Source organism: Anoplopoma fimbria, chromosome 14, assembly GCF_027596085.1.
Source record: "Anoplopoma fimbria isolate UVic2021 breed Golden Eagle Sablefish chromosome 14, Afim_UVic_2022, whole genome shotgun sequence".
Taxonomy (NCBI): domain Eukaryota; kingdom Metazoa; phylum Chordata; class Actinopteri; order Perciformes; family Anoplopomatidae; genus Anoplopoma; species Anoplopoma fimbria.
In genome coordinates this window covers 14,800,399-14,821,510 of record NC_072462.1, presented here as the reverse complement: position 1 = coordinate 14,821,510, position 21,112 = coordinate 14,800,399, and the positions used below count along the sequence as shown (strand labels likewise).

At 39.6% G+C, this 21,112-nt stretch overlaps 2 protein-coding genes across 3 annotated transcripts; both read right to left on the bottom strand.

The window, feature by feature from the left end:
- Positions 1–617: 617 nt before the first annotated feature.
- Positions 618–12,436, bottom strand: sapcd2 (suppressor APC domain containing 2). 2 transcript variants are annotated; one of them, XM_054612773.1, is made up of 6 exons: positions 11,516–12,436; positions 7,653–7,786; positions 3,682–3,828; positions 2,946–3,047; positions 2,220–2,330; positions 618–2,112 (listed from the first exon to the last, which is right to left on the bottom strand). In XM_054612773.1, the coding sequence occupies exons 1-6, from the start codon at positions 12,285–12,287 to the stop codon at positions 1,984–1,986; spliced, it is 1,395 nt and encodes a 464-aa protein (XP_054468748.1). In that variant the 5' UTR covers positions 12,288–12,436; the 3' UTR covers positions 618–1,983. The 2 variants fall into 2 exon arrangements, with proteins under 2 accessions (XP_054468748.1, XP_054468749.1); XM_054612774.1 differs by having other exon boundaries at positions 2,220–2,327.
- Positions 12,437–16,370: 3,934 nt separating this feature from the next.
- On the bottom strand, positions 16,371–19,040 carry tmem141 (transmembrane protein 141). The gene is made up of 5 exons (XM_054612934.1): positions 18,878–19,040; positions 18,642–18,708; positions 17,733–17,816; positions 17,518–17,628; positions 16,371–17,281 (listed from the first exon to the last, which is right to left on the bottom strand). Exons 1-5 carry the CDS (start codon positions 18,929–18,931, stop codon positions 17,220–17,222), a joined length of 378 nt encoding a protein of 125 aa, XP_054468909.1. The 5' UTR covers positions 18,932–19,040; the 3' UTR covers positions 16,371–17,219.
- Between the last annotated feature and the right edge of the window lie 2,072 nt (positions 19,041–21,112).

The window sequence follows — 21,112 nt, the reverse complement described above, 5'->3', positions numbered from 1 at the left end:
AAAGTGTGTGTTAAATTAACAAACACTTCCTGCGATCACTCATGCAATTCAAAATGTGGAAGCAGTAAAGGAGAAGTAAACCCAGTGCTGAAGATGGTTAGAGTGGCTCAGTTAAGGTTATTATCTACTTTAATGTTCAGAACCTTTTATCCAAACCGATGTATCATTGACCTCAACATCTGTGCAAAAACCTGTAAAAGACCCTGAAGAAAAGAAGCTTCTCTATTTCTTTATTGTTTTTAAAATAAGCCTCAAGGTTAGAATAAATTGTCATTTAGAAAAGGTTGCCATCTTCACATAGCAAAATGCAAAATAAAAAACATGCAAATTTCCCCTCTGCGGGACTAAGAAAGGATTATCTTATAGGACAACAAATATGACACCTTAAAGCGTGAAAATAAAGTTGTAATAATTTTAGTAATGTAAATTTGATGCGTTTTTGAATGTGTTCTGTTGGTTTAAAATTATTTTAAATCAATCATTTAATACTTAGATATAAGTGTTTAGACTATTGGAACCTTTTTGATAGTGAGGAAAACACATAGCAAGGAGCCACAGAATATATCAGAATGTATTTATTATTTTACATTTTTTCTGAATTTGAGTACTCTCAATAGAAAGCAGAAGGAAAAGAGTTTCACTCACACATAATGTAGTTTGAGCAGCAAGAAACATACAACCAAACAAGTGGGAAACAGACATCAACAAAATGTTATGTGCAGACATCCCAGCAGTACCATACAGATCCATTATAAAACTACAATGTTTTTTTATATTCTACCGCCACCCACTAACTAAATAATTATCTTGTAAACTTTGTGGATGGCTGTGTGTTTTTACAGTTTTAGTCTAAAGCCAACTGTTTCCAGGCTGATCCGGGTAAAGAGGACAAAATATTTTTTTTTACATTTGTGCTAATCTCCAGGTTTCAAACAGAAAATCTCTTCAGAAGATTAATATCTCGGGGCTGAAAATACGACCCATGCAAAGAATACACTGTAAACACAATTAGGGGATATAGCATTAGATAGCCAAAGTGATTTTCTTTTCTTTTCTGACGTGACATCAGAAGATCTCCCAACCAAGGAGCTCGAACTCCGACACATTCACCGTCTTCTGTTTGTCCTCTTCAGCTCTCTTCTACGTGCAAACTTCCAAACTTCTCTCGTCCTTCTCTGCCTCTACAGCTCTTAGGCTGTCCTCCCATCTCTTTTTTTTTCAACCTTAAAGAAAAAAAATCTAAAATTCCTAAAAGGTTTAAACAATAAACATGCTACCGTAATAAAAAAAAAAAAAAACTGTTCCTTTTCAGTAATTCTAGTCTCTTATCATTTAAAATGAAACACTCTAAAACCCAGAAAGCTAATTTCAAGTAAACATATTATTAATGTACATTAAAAGGAAGGAAATACTGAATGACAAAAGGAAAAGTGTATCTTATTATCATTAAGCTCAAAGTACCAAACTAAAAGAAAAAATGTAATTGATAGGTCACAGCAAGCAGATGCAGCTGATGGTTTGTTTTCATATTAAACTGTGAGAATATGGCATTTTATTCCAACAGAAACCGATCCCCCACTAAATTAAAGTTCATGTTTTTTATGTTGCCTTTCAACAGCAGAAGTCTTTTGGGATTGGGAGTGGAGATCTTGCAGATGCTGTAATCCTGCAAGAATTGGAGTGATGGGATCTCATGAGACCCTGCCTTTTTAGCTTAGTTGGAGTGTTTGTGCAGGAAACGTAAAAAGCAGCAAGAAAGAGACTCTCGGGTCAAGTCATATCTAGGTAGTGCGTGGTTTAGTTTGGGGTGGAGTGGTCACATGCTGCAGTCGAGGGTGTCATGGCTAAAAGGTGCTCTAAGTGTTGGTAAACAACAGTCAGCTTATAGTCTTATAAAAGTTTGCTCCAGACCAGCTTCATGATGATTCCCAGCTGAAAACGTGTCGCTAACATCGGAAAGTGTTGGGTGGAGTGTAATTGTTTTCAGATGAAGGTGGAGTCCATGGTGCTGGTGTCTTGCGCACCGCGAGCTCGAGCCTCAAATAGCTGTTTTATCAATGCTGACTTCTCCTGCTCCAGCTGGGCGATCCGCTCGCTCCTCTCGGTCACCTCCTTCACGAGAAGAAGGAAAATAAATCAAGTGAGCGACGTGAAAACGGCAGTACTGACTGGAAACTATAAGTGATTTCTGTCTTTTAATAATGTAGACTGTGTCGAACCTGTGTGAGAAGTCGGTTCTGGTCCTTCAGCCTCTGGATGGCCTGTGGAGGAGCCGGACCCGGAGGCTGGGGGTTTGCTGCTGTCTGAGCAGAGCTGGAAGGAAATGACTGCTGGAAAACAAATATGGACCAGTCTTAAAGTGAAAGTGTCATAATTTGTCTGGTAAACGCAACAGGCAGGAATTTCCCGGAACAATATTTGGAGTTTGAATATTTACACCGTTCACACACATTACCCAAAATACAAGTGTTTTGTTTATTGCTAAGTAATGTCAGCAAAACAAATGTCATTGTCTACAGCCATGTTAGCAGCTCTATGGCTACACTTAGTCACAGTGGGACTGATTAGCAATAAAACGATTTGGATAGGCCATCTGATAAAGCTTCCATTCATGTGTATCCCTTGATATCTAATAGAATTACTTAAAACGTGAGGATACTGGTGTTCCTTTTTGGTGGCATTTTTAACATTTGATGATTGTTTATTCCATAATGAGTCAAGCTTCTTGTGGAGCAGAAATTGATATTATCTGGTCACTAGCCCTCCAACATCCAATTTAATCAAACATTGTATAGTTACCAAGTATTGAAACATCAATAAAAACTCCCATATGCATATGTCCATCTATATGATAATTCATACATTATATTTAGATTGCAAGAAATTTAGAAATTCTAGAAAAAGAACATAACAATGCAAAAGTCAACGGGTCCGGCAACACTCACCATCCCAGAGCAGGAAATTAGATCATTAAGGCAGCGGTTGACTTCTTGCAATTTGGGTATTAGAACATTCATGCGACTCTGATTGGCTTCTGTGAAAAAATCCTGAGAGGCGAGAACATATAAGATAATTCAAATTAAATTCAAGAAAGTAGCAAAAGGTCTTAAAAATTATGCGAATTGGATGGATGATGGCTAACCTAACCACAAACAAACTATGCTAAAAGTAAGTTGATTAAAGTAGTCAATAAGCAGGATACTATTTTTTCAATACTTGAGAACATATTCTTATGCAACTGCCAGTATATTATGGAAGCAAAAACATAAAATATACTGAAGCTACTGAGGGAAGAAAAATGTCTGCCTCTTCTTCTACTACAAGGTATTTTACCCTGTTTGACTACTGAACATGAATAAGAAAAATCTGAAATAATAAGACAATTAGTTAAATTTTTCATTCTGTGAATCTGGCACCGAAATCATATACTTAGTGTTTATGTTTAGGTCAAACTATAAATCTCTAGATGATTATATTTAATGTTCAAAAGTTGGTATATGTTGTTTTATTTTGAAAAAATACCAAGTTCAACAGCTTTAATCTTTATTATATATGCTGGAAATATATTTTCATGACGAGATATTTTTACTATTGTCCTCCAGTCATCCATATTGCTAAAAAAATATATAAAGCGGGTTGTATTTTATCACTTAACAGTTTTAGACCTGTGTTTGAACTAACCGTGGAGTGGGAGCTCTGGCCGACCTGCCGCTGTCTCTCTGTGACATTGTGGATTTGGCCCTGGTACCAGTCGCGGGCCCGCTCCACCACTTCCAGGCCCGCCAGCAGGGAGTCCTTCTCCTGCTCCAGCTCTTTCATTTGCTTCAACTGTGTGAGTTGAAAGTTAAAAAGGAGGGTGTGTTGTTGGGAAAGTAAAAAACGGAGGGGGACCGGAAAGGGGTGGAAGTGGAAAGAGAAAAAAAACTGATTAGGAACAGACAAAAACAAACTTTCTGTGCAGATCTCACATAGAGACAAAACGCATTTAATTTTGCATACTCCCCATGCCATCACTAAGAGAGCTTTCAGTTCGACTCCAACATTAAATCAAATTGTTTATTTTTTGCTGCTAGCAGCCTGCATTATAGACAAACACATTTTTTTCACGAGGGCATCTGCAACAAACTCTTTTGTGCTGGCGGAGACAATGGCGCCGAACCGGACTCTCTCCCGTCCTGAACACAGTTTAGAGGAGCAATCAGTCCGGCGTCATGGCAACCGTGCAGCAACCTAAGAATGGGGTAAACAGCACTTCAACTATGGCCACCCCAGTGTGTGTGAAAGAGAAAGAGAGATGTGTGTGTGTTCACTCCAGCAAGGCTGCATTGAGTTGTGCTGACCAGGCTGTCCATGCAGCACACTGCCACAGTCCAGGCCTCATTGCTGGCATTCAGCCACCTGGTGTGTCATCTTTCTATCCACCCGTCATGTCCCCTGTGTAGCTCAGTACATTCCTCTGATCATCGCTCATCAGCGCCGTTTAAAACACAGCCGTGCTCGTACACAGCGTTGCATGTTGCCAGAGTAAATTAAAACAGGACGACGGATTTCAAGAGTCTAGAATCAAACGCTGTTTAACATATTTGTGCTCTTTTTCCTAAAGGGCCCAAAGTTAGAGTACACAGACAGGAAAAGGGGGGTTTGGGGGAAAAGGAGGGGGGTCTGAGTCTAGAATGAAGCATGACCCGGTGTCAGGCTGCTTGAATGTGTGATAGTCCACAAGCAGGAAAACCAAATGTTCAAAAAAGAGAGAGAACAAAATTGGAAATACACACCAAATGGCTGAAAGGGTATAGAAAGTATGTGCATGTATGTTTGTGTGCTGGTTGAATGAGCAGGCATGAAAACACACAATATCACACGCACAATAACGTGCACAAGCTGTTGAGTTTAAAAACACAAAGAAGAACACAACGGCGGTTCAACTACAAAGCAGCATGACACAGTTTGGTCTGAACCTTGAAGCTCTACAATATAACAGCAGATCAGTGGCAATATACAAGTCCAAATGTTCCCAAAACAAAGAGGTTTAGAGCTGCAACTAACAACTATTTACAGGGATTCATCGGTCCACTATTTTTCTGATTATTCGATTAACTATTATTGACAGTATAAATCCCAAATATATTACATTTAGCTCTATATTAAAGAGAGAAAAGCAGCTAAAGGAAACCAGGGTGTTTTTGCATTTCTTCTTTACTACTGACTTATGTCAATTAAGTTCTGTCAATCAACTAGACAAACTCATTTCCAAAACACGAAGCTCTACAATACCACAACAGGTTAGAGCTACCAACAAGATCCAAAGTCCCTGAAAGAGGATTTTTTTTTTTTTATATCATTGATCTGTCTTAGTTTTTTGATTAATCGTTAGAAAAACACTAAAAAATGCTGATCAAGTTCTTGCTTGTTTTGTCAAACCAACAGTTCACAAGTCAAAGATATTCAATGAGTATGATATTAAAGATAAAAAAGTAGTAACTCCTGACATTTCAGAAACCGTAAGCAGCACACAATTGGCATCTTTGCTTGATAAACGTCTTTTATGATTTTAAATGTCTGTAAAGCGTCTTTGAGTACTCTGAAAAGCGCTCTATAAATAAAATGTATTATTATTATTATTTAATTATTATTTAATTTTGCAATCGACTAATCAGCTACTGGTGTCAGCACTGGTTCGAAGCTCAACAATACCACAGCAGGTTAGAGCACAAAAGTCCCCTAAAACTAGCCCAAATAAATAGTTTATCCTGTTCAACAGCCATCTTCAATTCTTGGAATGCACCCATGACAAAACCATCTCAAAGACAAACTTTATATCCTCTACAGCCATCTCTCCCTTTCCTTCCCCGGCTCTCTCTCTCCCTCTCGTCCTACTCACCCAGAGGAAAAAGTGCAGGGCCTTGCTGCTGTAGATGCTACTGCTGAGGGGGATGAAGACGGTAGTGTAGGCAGCCAGCACAGCTGACCAGGCCGGGCCGGGCCGGCCGAGCGAGTCCTCTACTTCTATCAGGCCCCTGGGCCCGACCCGGCTCACTACCATCAGGGCAGCAGCGGGCCAAGGCGACTCCCTGGGTGGGAGGGCCAGGAGGGGAAGGGGGAGGAGGAGAGGGGCAGGGAGGGAGGGAGGGAGGGAGAAGGAGGGGAGCCGGTCAGTCAGCCTCCCCAGACACAGAGGCCAAGTGGGGGAAAAAGAGACGGAGACGGCGACACAGATAAGGGAGAAAAAGAGGGAGAGGAGGCGAGCGAGAGAGAGAGTGAGAAATGGTGAGGCAGAGGGAGAGAGACGAAGAGTGAAGGGAGGGCATGAGCTCCCAACTGGAGGGTGGGAGGGGCAGAGTGAGGGGGAGGCAGCGGGGAGAGGGATGGGTGGGGAATGTGGGGGCCAATGGAGAGTGAACTGGAGGAGAGATGCTACTAGAAAACCTTTTCCTGGAATTTTCATGCTTCTACTTTGTTTACTCTCCCATACACATGAAATATCTTCTGACATTTACCTTTAAAAGTCTCAATCACCGTCATATACAGTCACACTGACAATCAGCACAGATTTAGACCTCCAAGCAGACCCGTGTCTCTCTGAAGGTCTGGAACTACTGATCCTCTAATATTTCACCCAACATAACAGTACAAGGATGATAGATAGCAAAAAATAAATCATTTAAAATGTGTCATGTTTAACAGGAAATAGCTGAAAGTATGAAAATCTCCCCTTCCTTAGTTACTAACTAATGTTATGTTGTGCCTTCTTTATTCAGTGGTTGACACATTTTGTCAGTTTTAACAACTGGTGCAAAGCTATTAGGCAATTAAAGACTATTTTCATAACTGATTGATCTGCCAGTCTATGAAATGAGAAAAAATGTCCATCCGAATTTCACAGAGCCGAAGGTGACATTTAAATTGTCCGTTTTGTCCGACCAACATTCCCATTGCCAAAGATATTCAATTAACCACCATATAAGTCAAATAAAAGCAGCAAATTCTCACATTTGAGAAGCAGAAACCAGACACTTTTGCTTGTAAAATGATTGAAATATTAATCAATTAGAATCACTCTATTGGCAAAACGCATCAGAACAACCACCACCTCCCTTTTTTGACTGAAGAACAAGTTAATTCTAATTCAGTTGAAAGAAATGATGATCTCAGTGGGCAGAGTAACAGAAATCTCTGATTGCTACCACACAGCGTTTAAATGTTGTATTTTAAGATAAAGACACTTTCCAAGCTGCAGTAACTTTTTATATTAAAATACATGTGAAGACCAGAGGTTTTCAATTGAAGAGATATGTTTTTGAAGGGCTGGTCTGAAATGGTGGGTGCGGCTGTCTAACAGGGTTCTTCACAGGTAAATAGAAACTGGGTGGATCCACAGAGGACCCATGACCCATGACCTGGTTAACTGTTTAACCAGTTATTAATGAAAAATTGTATGCATGTACATTACTGATATTCAGAACTGTTTCTAACTGAAACATGAGACTATGGCCGAGGCGTGGTCCTTTTATAAAAACCTTTAAGACGATGCAGACTGTGTGTGTGTGTGTGTGTGTGTGTGTGTGTGTGTGTGTGTGTGTGTGTGTGTGTGTGTGTGTGTGTGTGTGTGTGTGTGTGTGTGTGTGTGTGTGTGTGTGTGTGTGTGTACCAACCATTCCATAATCCACTCCGTTGGTTATGGTATGCCGCCTCTGCTCATCCCGACTCCTCCCATGTCGCCTGGAGCCGCCAGTAAACCCTGTTGCTGATTCGCTCTGAGATCTTGGTAAACCTGATTTCACAACACCTGAGAGAAATTTGAAACATCACAGCTTTAAATCAACTTCAACACTGTAGTCAGGTATTCACGCTGTAATCGCTGTAGTTTTACTGGTTGCATGCTGAACATGATTGTGATAACATTACAGGAAAACATACTTGTTTTTATGAAAACATTTGAAAATATGAATCGCTCAAATCTTTCAGGCAATAAAAAGTTTTTTTTACATTGTTTTCATCCAATGGTTATATCATATACTATATGTAAAACTATGTATTCTCCCTTAGACAGAGGGAAAAACTCAAATTGCATCATCTTAAAAAATAGCGTGTGTGCAAGATTTACATTCAACGTAATCCAGGAGAGTCTGATAGTTTGGAAAACCGTCTATTAAAGAAGGTAAAAAATATATTTTCATTTCATTTCATTCAGAAACATTTTTTTGAATATGTGTACTGATTTGTATTGGATTCTTTGTAAATTTCAAGTCCTTTTTCTCTAAAAATGTGAGATTATATTTCAATGGGCACATCTGCAGAAAGAGAGTATTGAGGAAGACCAAGAACACTACAGACAGAACATTAAAATTGGCCCGATGATGCATTGAGTGGCCGGTGTAAACCACAGGAGGGAGCTGTACTCTGTCAATGTGTCTGGAAACTTGACTCAATTGCTTCTTTAATCACTTGACTGAGGATGAGTTCAGTGGAGCAGAGAGAAATATTTAAAGTATCTGAGCTCAACTAGTCAGGGCAACCTACTGCAATTATAGGAAGTCCTTTTATCAGTTGGTAGTAATACCACTTTTTTGGCTGCCATAATGTTAGGATGTTTGCTTTGTTGTGATCAAGAAAAAGACAGAATTTGTCTTCACTTTAGCAAACCACATCTGCAAAGGAAGATTATGTGATATGATTGAAAGCTCCAAAACAGCTTCTAAATAAACATAATGTGTAAATTGTTTTGTCAGCTGCTGTTTCCAAACTCAAGAGCGAACTTTTTCAGAGTTCCCCTTAAACTCTCATTACATCTCTGCATCTTTCCTTTCCTATCATACCACAGCTGACAGACGTTCGGGTCTGATGAGGTGAAGTGCGAGAGTGATGGGACTTTGTGGTGACGTCCAGGGTGCCGGGCAGGATTTTACCACCGCAGTGATTCAGTGAGCCCTGGCCTTTCTGATGTAATCTGGTCTAATCCAACAGGGTTTGGCTGAATGTGAGAGATTACAGCACGGACACTGCTGGTCTGCTGTCGGACGCCAGAACAAAGTAGGTGGACATAATGTTACCCACATGTGATTTCTTTGGGATACACTGTCTCATTCCAAAACTTTGTGCATCAATATGCTGCTATAACAGCTTTCCACAAGATTTTATAAAAGCTTTCCACAAGATTTTATAAAAGCTTTCCACAAGAATTTATAAAAGCTTTCCACAAGAATTTATAAAAGCTTTCCACAAGATTTTAGAAGGTGGTTGCAGGGATTTTCTCCCATTCAGCCACATGAGCAACTAATATTGGGGGATTCATCCAAACTCAGAAAGCCTTCTTTACATGGACCCTGCTATGTGTACGAGGACATTGTCATTGTATCATTGCATATTTTAGCATTAAGATTTCCCTTCATTTTAGCAAACAAAAGACAGACAAAGAAATACACAAAAGTATGTGAACTTTTGGCCCTATGGTGTATCTATCCATCTATGAATCTATCTATTCTAGAAAAACCACTGTAAGTGGTGTGAGCAGTGAAAGCCCTGAGGGCTCGACAGAGAGAGTGTGCGAGTGTGTCACTCTTATAGCTCCAGACAGCCTGGCTGTACAGAGATCAGGCAAACTCGGACAGACTAGTTGAGTGTGTGTGTGTGTGTGTGTGTGTGTGTGTGTGTGTGTGTGTGTGTGTGTGTGTGTGTGTGTGTGTGTGTGTGTGTGTGTGTGTGTGTGTGTGTGTGTGTGTGTGTGTGTGTGTGTGTGTGTGAACAAGAGAGAGCATGTGAAATAACTGTTGTATGATTGTGAGAGGAAGAGGAACAAAAGTGAGTTTGTATGAGAGCGAGAGCCTGTATGAACAAGATAATGAGCAGGCAAACGGGGAATGTCTCAGCAGCAGCTCCTCCAACCTACATCCATCTCAACAGGGAAAAAATTGAACAAATGAACACGAACTGACCATCACCCGTTCCACACTCAGAGAGGCCATGGCAGGGATAACTGTTCTCCCTCCACAAGTCAAACCCTCAAGAAAGATAAATGTCTGCAGGAATTTCTGACACGACCTCTGACCTGACCTGGGGTTAATAACGGCAATTATTCAACTAGCCACCCATCATTGCGGCAGAGGCCCTTAAACAGGGCCTGTTTAAGCTGTGACATAACACTTATACCTGAGAAGTATGTTGTCAAAACCCGACAATAACTTTTGTTGACTGCCCATTGAGAATTCAGGAAAAGTCTACTTTTTAAAGTTACCATGTTTACCTTTGTAGGGCTCCTTCTGGATGACAAACACTGACATGCAACTGCAAGCCCTCTGCAGACATTGTGCACATCATGGACCACTGCATCCAATTTAATTAGAATATGAGATCTAAGCTGGCAAGACTGCAGAGGCCGTATCAACTCTGTTACGCATGCAATCTAATGGCTCGCTCATGAATTCAGGCACACAGTAGCTCTACTCATTCTCATGCACAGTTATTGGTGTCCAAGTGAGGGTTTGTCTTTGTTTTAAGTCAGTAACATATTGAAACTGAGACACAAGCAAAAATAGTTGAACTATAAATTCACAATGTGTGATGGGAGTGAAATGCAGATGCACATGCAGATGTGCGGTTTTCTTTTTCATTTCATATTCATTGAATTACTTTGACCTTTGGACAGTCTGTCAGACAAAACAAGCCATTTAAATACCTTATCTCAGACTTTTTTTATGGGTATTTTTTCGTTTTTACTATTTCCTGACAATTTGTGCTAAAAAAAAAAAGCTAAACAATAGCTAAACATTAATAGAAAAAATAACCAACAGATAAAAAAACAAAACTATCTCTGCAGCCCTGGTTACACATTAATAAAAAAAGGGGGGAAGTAGTGAGATGTAGATCCAACTGCATGACATCAACAGCTTGCTTGAGCTGTTGATTGGCGGATGAAGTTTGAATTTAGTGTTATGAGTGTGTGTTGATGTTGTATCTGGATTTTGACAGACAGGGGTTTAATTTAGTGACATAAGTCCTCCATGAACTCAGTAAACTGTTCTAAACACACACGCACACACGCACACACACACACACACACACACACACACACACACACACACACACACACACACACACACACACATACACATACATATTGTAACCCACCAAACACTAAAGGAAATGTGCATTTGGGCTTCCAAACTCATATATTTTTATATATATACATATATAAATGTTTGTTTCACGTCACTTCTTTCCATTTCATTTCGTTTTTTTGTCTGTTTGTTATTTTCAATTTAGCTCCTTTTACTGTGAAGCACTTAATAACTTTGAATACAAATCAATGCTATTTACTGTATTAAAGGTAAATAAAATTGGGTCCACCTGAACCAGCTATGACATTGAAATCTTGCTAACACACAAATGCATCTAAACAATAATACACTTTTTAAAATAAGTTTTACCACTACTTCTTGGATTTAATTTTAAGTGCAGGACTTTTTCTTGTACTTCATCATATTTCATAATTTGCATAGGTTTTCATGGAACCACTTACTTGGTCCTTGGAGCTGCGGTGACTCCAGAGCCAGTGACTCAATGGTTCTGACCCGGCTCTGCTGGTGGTGTGTGGGTTTGGTGGCATGTCCCGGGTCGGCCCGGTAGCCCCCGCCCCCCGGAGCCACAGAACTCTGCTCCAAACTCCGCCCGGACCTCTCGAAGCCCGCGCCGTACCGCACCGGTCCACACGCGCTGTACCCGGGCCCCTCCTCTACCCTGACCCGGCTGTGCAGGGAGGACGCCCGGTGCTGCAGGGTGTTGGTCACGTTGCTCGGCCCCAGCGGACGGACCTTGTTCTCGACCCGCGTCCCCACGCTGCATGTGGACAGCGGGGCGGGTTGTTTCTGGGGGTGCACGGCTGCCTGGGCCCGGAGGTGCGCGCTGTGCTCCGGGTTGAGCATGGAGTAGCGCAGCCCCGCCACGAAGCGCTCGAAGGTGAGGCAGCCATGCGGCGGGGTGACCCTCCTGAGGCAGCCCAGCACCCCGCCGGGCAGATCTCGGGTGTCCGCCCCCTGCCAGCGGCTCTCGATCTCGGAGATGTGGACGTAGCCCCGGCCACCATCATCCAATATATCAAACAGGGTCCTCAGGCTGAGCAGGAAGGCTTTGGGCAGACCATCTGTTGAGTACTCCGACTCTTTGGGCTGCATTTTGCCCGTTTTAAAGCCCTCCGCCTTGCCTTGAAACGACTCTTTTTTTGGTCCAACTCGGCCGTAAATCGCCGACGTGCCGTTCAGTTTGCAGCCCTGCTCGGCCGCTATCAAAGCCATGAATGTATTGATAAACTCCACCGACTGATCAATAAAATAAAACACCAAAACAAGTTGGCTGACTTAATATAAACACACAGCACGTTCACTGAGCAGCAAAATACATCTCCTAATAATCTCCTAAAATATTACCTATAGTTATGCCTACATTCCCGTTGAAACTCCGCTGCTCTGTGATCCATACTTTCCTTTTTCTAGTGAGGACCGCCCTTCAAACTGCGATGCGCGGCCGTCCCGGGACCAGCCATTGGCCGCGGTGTGCCCGAGCCCTGCGCTCATTGGTGCAGGCCTGAGGTAGGCTCCAGTTTGAGTTGTGCTTTTGTTATTACTAATGCTGAGACGTTATTCATAAAGCCTGGATATTATTACCCCCCCCCCCCCCCTCCACATAATCAGAAAGAGCTGGATAAACTATCACCTTACAGCCTCACAAGCAGCCGTAACAGAGTCCCTTTGTTCCACATCATTAAATAGCCTTCAACTTTGGATGGAATGGAGAACGTAATAAGTTTTTTTTAGAGTAAGTAATTCACCAATTTATATTGATTATAAGTATATTGTTCATTGTAAAACCACACAGCATATAGCTCGTCTTCCATAAACGTATAGTTTAATATTTTACAGTACTTCCTTTAAAGACAATACTATATTAAGCATGTTCAGCTCCAAGTTTATTTACCCAAAGAAGTAAAAGAAATTTCTCAACCCACAAATAAAAACACCTAATCCTTCAGTTTATCAGAGAAAATGCCAACCACCAAATAGAAAGGGCATGGAAACCTGTTATTTGAAAATAAAGCAGTCAGACAAAAATAGTGGAGAAGAAAGTATGATATGTATCTATATGATGGAATGTAGTAGAAGCATAAAGTTGCATAAATGGAAATACTCAAGTAAAGTACAAGTACCTCAAATCAGTTTGTATAGGCTACAGTTCTTGAGTATGTGTACTTAGTTTCATTCCACCAATGACCCCTGGTCTGAATAAAACTGATTGAATTAAATGATTAAGCATAGCCCATTTATGTGTCTCGGGCAAAACAAAGACAGCTGTGCAATGTAGGAAAAAATATATAACCAATCCAAGGATTATTGTGGAGCTCATAAAACACGCTTATTATTATACAATACATAAATATATGTAGCATTCAATATCTCTCTGACGTAAATAAACGAACAAAAAGGTTAGCAAATGCAGAATTTACGGAGGAGCCGTTGTTCCGTCAAGTTCATTAAGTAGACTATAGAGTTGCTGTTTTTATTGATGTTCTATTATTGTGTGCATTTTTGTACACCATGCTTGCTTTTAAGCCTATTACGGTTCATAATCTCTTATTAGAATTTGAAATAATCGCATTGATCATACATGAGTTACTTGCTTGTATGTGTTTTAAAGTAACCACTGATTTGTAACAAGTTATAAATAAAGCAAAAACCCATTATTTGATTTGGTTTTAATTAACACAAGCTCCAACCCCCAAATTAGGCTACTATCAAGTGACAACAATGACAATATATAATCCCATCTAAATAAAGTGTTAACTGTGTTTCCTCCTCCCTCCAAAGACCCTTTCATCATCAGCTTTTGACATACTGTGATCTGCATTCACACTGCTCCACATCCCTGCACACGACTCAAATCCAACTTTTATTGAGTCAAAACAAACTGGAACCATTTCTGGCATTCAGGGACACTTCTGTTTTTCTTTCTTCAAACGATGAATCACACAAGAAGAAACTCTGTCCTTGCACAGACCCATGTTTATCTGTGACCTGCCCAGACTTGAGCTCTCGTCTCGTCATCATTTGTGAAACCGTTTGTGGTAATGATTGTTTAAGATGTTGTCACACTCTCACAAAAGGACTCCCTGTGATTGACCAACGTCAGACCAACGTTTTTCCTGTCAGACCGGGTATTGAATCACGCATTTCCCCAACTATGTCTATCAAATGCACTTTACATTTTTTCCACATGAGTGGCTAAAATAGAGGACACACAATCAATAAATCCCCTCGCAACATATCCTGTCACCCTCCCTCCTAAAGTCAATCACACACCAGTTGTTCTTGTTAACATATCAATTTGTGGGCATTGATTATGACTCCAGGCTAAAGAGACGGGCCAAATAAATCAGATGTTCAAACACTCAATAGCAGTGTTTCAGAGTAGAGGATACACTGTGGGGATGAGATTTTAAAAAAAAGCTGTAAATTGTCTTGTTTTGGGGCTTTTTTTAAGACTTTGTTGTTATATAACCAACAAAAGACAGAAAGTGAAAAAATGAGGAGGAAGAGACACAATCACTGTCCAGTTGCAGTGATCACTTGACTCACAGGGTTCAGACAACTGAGCACTCACTGCCGCTCTCCTCATCCCTCTATCTCATGTTGTCACGTACATGCACTGCTGCCACACACACACACACACACACACACACACACACACACACACACACACACACACACACACACACACTAACACACACTCTACAAGCCATGCCAGTGGTAGCCAAGCGTGCCAAAAGGCCAGTCCACACCGCTGTATGTTTCAATTATTGGACATGTACTGATCCTCCGCTCCACTGGACAGTCACTCCTCTCTAACGTAACACACACGCAGTCTTTTCCCTTCATTATCTCCTGATCTCTGTTTCTCTGCAGTCTTTTCCTTCAGCAGCATCAGTGTTCACGTGACAAATGTTTTGAGAGCTTCTTCAATTCATGAAGCCGTTTTGTTTTTGTCTGTTTTTGGATGGAGAGGAACAGAAAGAGACTTCAAACCCTTCAAATCTTGAAAGTGTTAAGTCAGATTTGAGTTACAGTGGGAGGACGAGAGCGAGTGGAAGCGGGAGTGGGGGTGGATGCAGGATGCACAAAGATGGGGTAGAAAAGATGAACATTAAAGCAAAGCTAAATTCTTATCTTTCCGTATTCAGATTGCTTTTACTAGGCAACCTTTTTCTTCTACAAACACTTTTAAAAACATTTCCCTGATATGAGTGTGTATTCTCAGGATAAGTGAACTTTCTTTAGTTTGTTCTCAGTGAATTACGGACCTGGACTTTGGTCGCTTCATTCTCTCGAGGTGTTATAGCTTGAAAGACTCTATTGTTTCAACGGGTTGCACTGCATGGTGCAGAATTTACGTTGCTAACACCTTATTGTACAAACTAGTTCAGAAATGCAAATAAACTTGAGTGAAAGTGTAGTTTAAAAAAAGAAAAATGTAATCACGAGCATTTTGGTTTTTGTGAACAGGTTTATCGACACAAAGAGAGTCTGTGTCGACGAGAGCTTTAATGTTATTAGGTTTAAAAAATGATTTTTCATATGAAATGCATTACAATTACCGTACATGCATTTGAGACATTTTCCGCCCTCCTGCAAAGCGAGCCACTGGCAGCAGTTTTGAGTTGAAATAAAGAGTGTCCTCAGATCTTTAAAGTCTCGACAGATACTTTACAGGAACTTGGCCTCTACTCAATATTCAACAGATACTTTACAGGAACTTGGCCTCTATTCAATATTTAACCATTTGAAATCACACACAGTTGATAACATCTTTCTATGTGAAAGGGGCCAAATGCTGCACCTAAATAAGCTCATAGTGTTGTGTCTCTGCATCTTTTATCTGATATAGGAATAGCTGTTTGAAATTCAAACTTCTCTCTATCTTGCCTTTAACTCAACAGGCATGAAAGAACGTTATGTACTGCATGTGTATTAAATACTTCTTATGTTGCTGTATTGGTCGGGTCATATACATGGTGCTAACCCTGATTTTAATATAGAAAATGTGTTACTTTGATGAATGATGTTGAAAAAAATATATATATCTGTATCTTTGACATATGTTGTGGTATTTTTACTCTGCTTTTAAAGTATATTCTTCTTTTTTGCCTCCGTTTATTTAAAAAAATAATGTCTTTGTGTCTATGGATGAGGGAAGGATGGACCAGTGTTATGTTTTTGTACTCTATATATCGGCATTATTGGCTTAATACATGACATGCCTATAATTAGACACTTTTGTCTAAAGTAACTTAAAGTGCATTCAAACGAGAAAGGACCAAGAGCTAGATGTCTAAATATATATAGTCTGTCATTTATTGCTTTTAATTGTATTGTATACTTTTGGGAAACCCCCCAAAAAACAAACAAACAGAGTTGGTTTGTGCAGGATGGAAGGTCTCAAATTCCTCACTGGAGAACACAGTAAAAAATAAATAAACATTTGACATTTACTTATCAGTACGGCATTTGATGCTAAGATATTGCAGGGTTTGTTACAGCATCTCTGCACTGAAGACCAATGAATGAACATAGTCTAACGGCAACAAACGCAAATGATTGAATGTGGATTACACTGCAAAGCACCCTAAGCTTTTTATCAAATCCTCAATTTTTTTTATCTATTCAAAAGGATGAATCCTTCCATGATGATTTGATTAAAATGAACAATGTATAATAAGGACGACAATACTCTTCAACTGGTTTGGTTGAACCAGCGATAACTACAACTCAGCTCTGTGTTTCTCATGAGGAATACAGTGACAACTAGTGGCTGGTTTTGGTAGAGCAGCGTTAATTCAGTTGCATGTCAAACAAACACAACCAAATAATAATACCGGATCACAAGCTTAACGTCGGATTCCTCCTAAAAACCCAAAGTAATTCCTGACCTCTGCTTTGGGAAACGTATCTGTTTATCCACACAGCAATGCTGCTCTGAAATTCAAAAGCTCAAACTCGGAAAACTGAAAAAAGAAATTACTTCATTCATGTGGTGTATTGCAGAAATTGAGGTAATACAGAATGTACTATCCCACATCCAGCTCTGTCTTTAGTCAGTACATCATCTGAATATCTAGTGCATTTTCTCAAGAGGTGTAGATATATACAGTAGATACACATTTGTTTTAAACTGTATGTTCATTCCATCGCGTCGCCATATTTTGTCTTCTCGGATCCTTCTGATACCTCTGGTTTGGACACTGAAAGACAGAAAACATACAGCATTAAAGTCTGCAAAACTGTCCGCACATAAATATGTTGAGAGTGTCGAGCCCTATACAAAAAATGTATTTACTTCCATAAAACAACTGCTGATTCTCCAATTTAAAGATGATCTAACAAGACAGTTACTACCCGAACACATCCACATTTCACTACTTTACAGTATGAGCCATGGGGGACAGCGAGCAGGTCTGCAGCCACACTTCATACTCACCCTGTGGAGGCGATCTGTCCGGGACTTTTCCTGTTTCCAGCAACATCCAAAGGTCTGAGCATTTCTGAGATTCCCATCGAGTCACTGCGTAACTTCCCACTGATGACGCCACTGAGAGACAAGAGAGAGGCATGGTTAGAGAGGAGAGTAAGCTATTATGGCTGCTAGAGTTGTGTGTGTTAGAACCTATTGAAAGCTGATGTTTCATTACTCACCTATTGAAATGAGTAGGTTCCATTGAAGAGGATAAGGAAGCTTCTTCTGGAGAACCTTCTGAAGAGCAAATAAACCACCGGCGCCTGTAAAAGCGACACAGTAGCCGCCGTGATGAACATTCAAACTTTCTGTGACACTTGGGTCGCAATTTTTTGTCTTTATTCATCCGACAGTTGGAGTCAGTCGGCAGGCATTACTTTATTCATCAATGCTGAATTCCAATAACCTTGCATCTGCATGTTTCTAAGCTAACTGACATGGTAACAGAGACATACATTTCTATTTCTTAATGTCCCTCTTCCAGTGTCAGTATACTTTACATATTAATACTTGTTTAGGTACAATATGGGAAATCAAAAATGACTGTGTGAAGTTCATCATGTTCATTGACTTCATTGTAATAGAAGCATAACCGAATTGTCATTTTCAGCTAGCAGCCCCATGTATGTTCAATTAATGGATAAAAAAAATGGTGCATATCCAGTTTATATGATTCTACATTGTGATAATACAATTGTCATCACTGTGTGTGTTGAGTTAATTGTGCACCATGTAATGATAATATCCTGCTTTATTGATACTAGAAACATTTGCAGAACATAGCTCCCTCCAGTGGTATACATTGGTCATAATGATATTGTTGTCTGTAGATTGATTTGTCTTCTTACTTATTACATGGTGCTTATTTACAGACATGTATGAATTTAGCTCAGTATAATGTATAATATATTTAATAAATGTGTAATAGATTTGTTAGTGATTGGCACTAGTGTTGTGATTTAAGTGTAAATACATGGGTAACCAATATAATGTATTATTTTTAAAATGCCTGATAAGTCACTGATGATAATACAATAACATTGACAACACAGTGTTTTTTCTAATGTGGGAAATGACACCTCACTTACCAAGTATAAAGGTCCCTGTCCCCTTCATGAAGGCCTGAGACTGACAGGCAGCATAACTCTGTAAACCCTGGAGGACAAAGTGGGAAAACAAACCACAACAGCTTTTACTACCCGGTTTGCAGTAAAATTATAAATGTATAAATATATCCATGCAGTTCAATCATTTGACTGCCAGTGTCCTCCAGGGATCATCAGGCTACAGTGATGGAAGTAAAAGGTAAAAACAAATAAACTACCGGGTGTTTAGCTGCCAGCGCATCGTCCACTTTGGTGAGACCGATATTGACCATTTTGTCGTTGCTGTTGTAAGCCGGAGGTTAATGTCTCATGTAGAGAGTAACATTAGCTTATTCTGCGGCCGTGTTCATAACTACACTGTTATAAAACTTCCGTGTTGAAAAAAATACACAGAGAGAAAGGGAGAGAGGGAGGAACAGCTGTTTGTATAAAAAAACTAGCGACGCCTGACGGAGAGGAGGTGGTACTGCAGCCTCTCTCCAAGGAAAATAATACACTAAATAGATATAATAAATAAAGATATTAAAAAAATTTTTTACTAAACACAAAAGATCATAAATATCTTATAAAACAGAAATAAAACAATAACATATCTAATTTACATTGATCAAAGAGGAAAACATTCAGAAAAACACATTCACATAAAATAGACATTATATAATATATATAATATATAATATCGTATTGGTTTGTTGCACTTATTGTATTCGTATTAGTTTGTTTCTGCACTATACTTTTGCTCTGGTTTATGCTTTTAGATGCTTGTTTAAGAAAGGAGATGCACTTATGACTTCTGGTGACTAGTAGTTCTCTTGATTACCTATGTTGAATACACTTATTGTAAGTCGCTTTGGATAAAAGCGTCTGCTAAATGACTGTAATGTAATGAAATGTAATATAAAAACCGCGGCGCGGCACTTAGCGGAAGCACCTTAGTTAGAGCCCTACAAAAGTACTGGCAATAAACCAAACAACTTTTACTACCCGGATATGCCAGACACTTTAATGAGAAATGTTACAGCTCTAAATGGCTCATAAATTAAATCCTCCTGTCTGAAAAATATGTGCTGTTATAGTAAGTATATGTTATATACACCAAAACTACCAATTATCTATCATTATAAATCATTTCCCACACATTACAAGATTCATTTGGTGCTTCAATATTATATTGCTCATCTTTGGTAGCTAAACAAGGACATTCATTATTTGGTAAAATACTTGCTAATACACGTATAAAGTTACCTGTAGCAGTATTAAGTTCAATGCCCAGTAAAAAGATTAACGCGGGAAAGTTGGTGCATAAATAAGTCATCATTCTAGCCTGTCTTTGTGTCTGTTACACACCATGTTTGACCTCAGACCGCTGCCACAACAGCACAGGCTGCTGACCCCCACGACCCCTACGTTGAACTTTGACACCACAGTGACTTCTGCTGGAGGCTGGAGATGGGCGGGAAGAAGAAGAAGAGACAGATGGAGAGAGCCGAACTACTGCTGAGACACAAGTAACAACACAGAGGCTTAAGTTACCAGACATCTGTTACTTGTTACACCAGACAAAAGAACAGACTCCAGAGATACAAGTGATAAAGCCAAAGAGTTGATGAAGGGATTAGTATGTTTTAAAAGATATTTCAAACGCGGGGCATAAAGAACAACAAATTAACTACAAAGTATTAAAGGTGGCTCAGTGGTTAGCACTGTTGCAGCACTGTGTGGTAAACAAACAGCCCTCTGGACTAACAAGATTTCTATCAGTGAAGCCACTGGTAGAAATCCAGTCAGAGAAAAAGGCACCATCAAGGTCAGTATATGTAATTTACTATTATATAAAAACAGAAAATTAAATTTGAGAAGCCTGAACTGGAAATGTTTTCTTGCTCAACAACTTAAACAATTAATCTTTAATGACAATGCTTGCTGATTTATTCTCAATTGATTGTCAAAATGAGTCACCAAGCATTTCTGCAATTAGCGACTTGAGTGAATCTTTGAAATAATTGTAACATTCTGCGTGTGAAAGTCCAGGTTCAAGGACTATAAAGTAAAAAATAACTGGTAACAATCACATTCCCTATTTCATTTGAGAATTTAAAGCCATGAATAAATGGGTTATAACACACTATAAGGTGGTTGTGGGCAGATAGAATTTTGCAAATGTGTTCATTAAAATAAATATCGAAACAACTATAAGACACTCTCATTCTACATTTTTGACTCTTGGGTGGTTAGGTTGATTTTCTTTAAACTGACTTTCATTATTAAGGAGCTTTCACATGCTCACATGAATGTAGTTTGAAATTATAATATATAAATTATAATACTCCACTCTTACATTTATCATTATGATTCACATTTTAAGGACTCCACAAGCTGACTCCAACATATGAGGTTCATTTTATTTATTATCATTTTACATTGGAAAAGCAACGGTCAGTTATCCCCCCAAC